Source organism: Mandrillus leucophaeus, unplaced genomic scaffold, assembly GCF_000951045.1.
Source record: "Mandrillus leucophaeus isolate KB7577 unplaced genomic scaffold, Mleu.le_1.0 Scaffold360, whole genome shotgun sequence".
Classification (NCBI taxonomy): Eukaryota; Metazoa; Chordata; class Mammalia; order Primates; family Cercopithecidae; genus Mandrillus; species Mandrillus leucophaeus.
In genome coordinates this window covers 1,721,430-1,725,179 of record NW_012103810.1, presented here as the reverse complement: position 1 = coordinate 1,725,179, position 3,750 = coordinate 1,721,430, and the positions used below count along the sequence as shown (strand labels likewise).

Genomic DNA, 3,750 nt, shown 5'->3' with positions numbered 1-3,750 from the left:
CAAACATTTGCCAAGTTTATATATTTCACATATGACACTTCTGAGGGAGGAGACGACACCTTGCCTCTAACTTTATAAATAATAGAAATGAATACTAAAAGGCTGTTAAGAAAGGTTATCCAAACCTTGAATATAATGCCAAAAGCTGTAGTCTTAAAAAGATGATATCCTTTCAAGGTATTAAATAATAAGGGGACAAAGGCCCATTCAATGGTTACTTAATTACTTAGGGAAAGGGAAATGTACTTGTTCCATTAGTCTATTTAATATTGAATTAAATATTCAGTATGAATATTGAATATTTGAATATGAATATGAATATGAACTAAATAACCCATATTAAGTGAAGTTACATGTTAATTTACAGATCTTTGCCAGTAGAGTTGCAAAAAATTCTGTCAGGTAGAAGAGATAATCCCAAAGGTTAGGGTGTATTGGTCCTGTAGGACATTAACCAGTTTGTAACTGACCTAGCAAATCTTATTCCAATTATTAAAATGTCTATAAATACAGAGGTCCTCAGACGCTCTTTGAAACAGTTTTCTATTTTACTTGTTTCCTCTGTAATACGATGAATTGAATGAAATCTTTGATACATATTCATTTTGTATTTGAATGAGTCATGTTTTTAATTTTTTAAAGTTATAATTCCGTAGGCATAAGAACTTTCCATGACATGCTTGACACGGCCTTTCCTACATCGAGATCTGCAAATCCTATAATCTCACAATGTTATTATGACACTTTTTCTGCATGGTGTTCTGCTAATAATGACAATCATTTGGTTACTGGAACTATCAAATAACATATTTTTGTTTCAAAGATAAATCAGAAAAGAATATGTTACTTTCAAGACCATCTTTATTCCACCACTGACTTTCCATTCTTCTAGCAAAGTACAAAAGTAAACATGCAAACTATTTTATTACATTTTCCTTGAGTTTTCTCAATTGTGCATTTTTAAAACAATGAAAAACACAAAAAGATTCCTTTCCTTTCAAGTGAGCTATCTCCGGAAAAGATTTTAAGTCCTAATCCCTATAACGAGAAAATATTTAAAGAAAAAGATACACAGAGAAAACTAAGTACTTGTTAAGTCTGCATTAACAAATTACCCACAAAGGCCAGGCTCAGTGGCTTACGCTTGTAATCCCAGTGCTTTGGGAGGCTAAGGCAGAAGAATCACTTGAGCCAGGAGTTTGAGACCAGCCTAGGACCCATGGTGAGACCCCATCTCTACAAAAAATTTAAAAAATTAGCCAGGTGTGCTGGCACATGCCTGGAGTTCCAGTTACTTGGGAGGCCTAAGGCAGGAAGATCACTTGAACCTAGAGTTTGAGATCAGCCTTGGTACATAGCAAGACCCCATCTCTACAAAAAATTAGCCAGGTTCGGTGGTACATGCCTGCAGTCCCAGCTACTCAGGAGGTTGAGGCAGGAGAATCATTTGAGCCCAGGAGTTTGAGGCTACAGTGAACTATGATTGTGCAACTATACTCCAGCCTGGGCAATAAGCGAGATCCCAGCTCTAAAAAAAATAAACATAAATGGGAATTACCCACAGAATTACAGAATATAAGATTTAGATAGGGTTTTAAAGATCTTCTTGCTCAATCCCCTGTTTCAAAGAAAAGTTAGGCCCCAAGGAATACAGTGACTTTCCAGAGGTCTGACAGCTGCTAAAATTCATTTGATCTGACTTAAAAGATGTAATTTGTTGTACACCTCTCAAAATGTAGGTATGAGTTAATTTTATTTAAACCAATTACTGAAAAAAAAAATTCTTCTGTCTGTTTCAAATACTACTCTCTTTAAAATCAAATGGACTAATACCTGGTTCAGGAATAAACTATAAATTGCCTTTATTTCCATAAATATGATTAATTAAAATAAATTCTGATTACATGTTTGGGATTCAATAAGAAAGATCAGTAAAAAGAAAAAAATCACAACTTTGTGTTTTCAGTGTTACATTTTTCACCAAAAACAAAAGTCTGTATTATAAGAAAGAAGCTTGAATATTTTGGAAAATTCAAGCGAACTAATGATAAAGACTAATTTCAACTTTAAGGTTTGAGCATGGGAAGGGAAGGACTCTCAACCAAACCATAAAAAAGCAAACCATATTAAAGCAAAAGAGAAAGGAAAATTTCATACCCTGACATCACTTCTAGATGAAGTTGTCCCGAGACAGTTAAGAAAGCAGGAACATTGAAGAAATTCTCCTCAGGTACCTTTAGTTTGCCTGAAGGCTGCAAATCAAAAACACAAGCCACAAAAAACTATTAAATGTTTTGCTTTGCTTTTCACATTCATATACATGCCACAACTAAAAATCACAATGCAATTAAATCTACGTGAAGACAGGTTGTTCTTGTGAAAATAAAGGTAGTTACACATCTAAGACAAAATGCCAGCTTGGAAAGTGCTAATAAAGGCAAGGAAGTTTGCTCCATATTTTCAAAACATACAATAACCAAAGGACAAACTACTTTTGTCACAAAACACATCTCCCCCTAAAAAGTGATTTTGATTAAGGGGCAAGCTAAGGCAAGAAATTATGAATTAATTTTTAACGTGAGGTTGACTCAGGACTGAGACTGAATTATCTCAAGGGAATAGCCTCTGGAACATGCGAGGTCATATTTATTATTAAAATATTAATAGTAATGCTTTTAACACAGTTTTTATAAACACATTATAAACTTCCAAAAACATTTCATTTAACTGTCACCATAACTAGGTAGCAGGAAAAGCATGACTCTATCTTTAAAAGATACACTGAGCAATGAGATCTTTATGAACTTGCAATATAGAAAGGGTGATTATTCCATTTGAAATGTGTAGGAAACAAGCAATTCAACATTTGTTAAGAGTTAAGCTAAAACAAACTACCTGGAGGCCAAACACAATTTAAACAGTAGCTTCTGAATCAAGTTATAAGTATCATTATCTTCTCCTGGGGAAGAAAGTTACACTTGTTTTTGGTGATTTAAACACAGGGTCTCATTATGTTGCCCAGGCTGGTTTCGATTTTCTGGGATCAAGAGATCCTCCCACCTCAGCCTCCCAAAGTGCTGGGATTAACAGGCATGAGTCCCTGAGCCCAGCGTCTTGTATTTTAAACTGTGCATTTATTTGAAAATGTTTTAGTGTAAAAGTGTAATCACTGCAAAAGCAATAAAGCCAATTTAAAATATGTAATGGAGAATGTAAGACTCTTTTAACAGTATCAAATATTAAATTATGGTAACACATGAAATAAAATTATCTTATTTAATTTCATTGGTTGTTCTAAAAATATTGCATATCACGTATCAGTATTTGTGCATAAATAAAAAATGTACTGTAAAAATTATCAGTTGAATCTTTCATTTATTTTTCTAATAACTGCCTATTTTTTTCAAACTTAACTTTGATACTAGTCAGAGATCAGTGAATTCATTTTTTTAAAAAAAGTCCATCTTTAAATCTCATTATCAATGAAAAGGTATTGTTTCCAAAGATATTTAGTATTCAAGACTAAATACTTGACCTGATAGATGTTAGGATTTTAAAATAAAAGATCTGTTCTCCGATATTTCTTCATTATTTACTAAAGAATTGCTTTCCCAACTAAGGTTCAACAAATTTGTAAGACTACCATACTTTCTACTTTACTTCACCACTTTAGTCTATAATTTGTATTAATTTAATTTCACTTCAGATAGTTTCTCTCATTCCTTGTATTATTTAAAAAAAAAAAAAAAA

At 32.8% G+C, this 3,750-nt stretch overlaps 1 protein-coding gene across 2 annotated transcripts in view; it reads right to left on the bottom strand.

Moving 5' to 3' along the window:
* The window catches only part of NARS2 (asparaginyl-tRNA synthetase 2, mitochondrial (putative)), a 149,729-nt gene that overhangs the window by 86,883 nt on the left and 59,096 nt on the right, over nt 1–3,750 (bottom strand). For both annotated transcript variants that reach the window (XM_011989701.1, XM_011989702.1), the window contains exon 6: nt 2,158–2,252. In XM_011989701.1, coding sequence (XP_011845091.1) covers nt 2,158–2,252 — 95 coding nt within the window. The remainder of the gene's footprint in view (nt 1–2,157; nt 2,253–3,750) is intronic.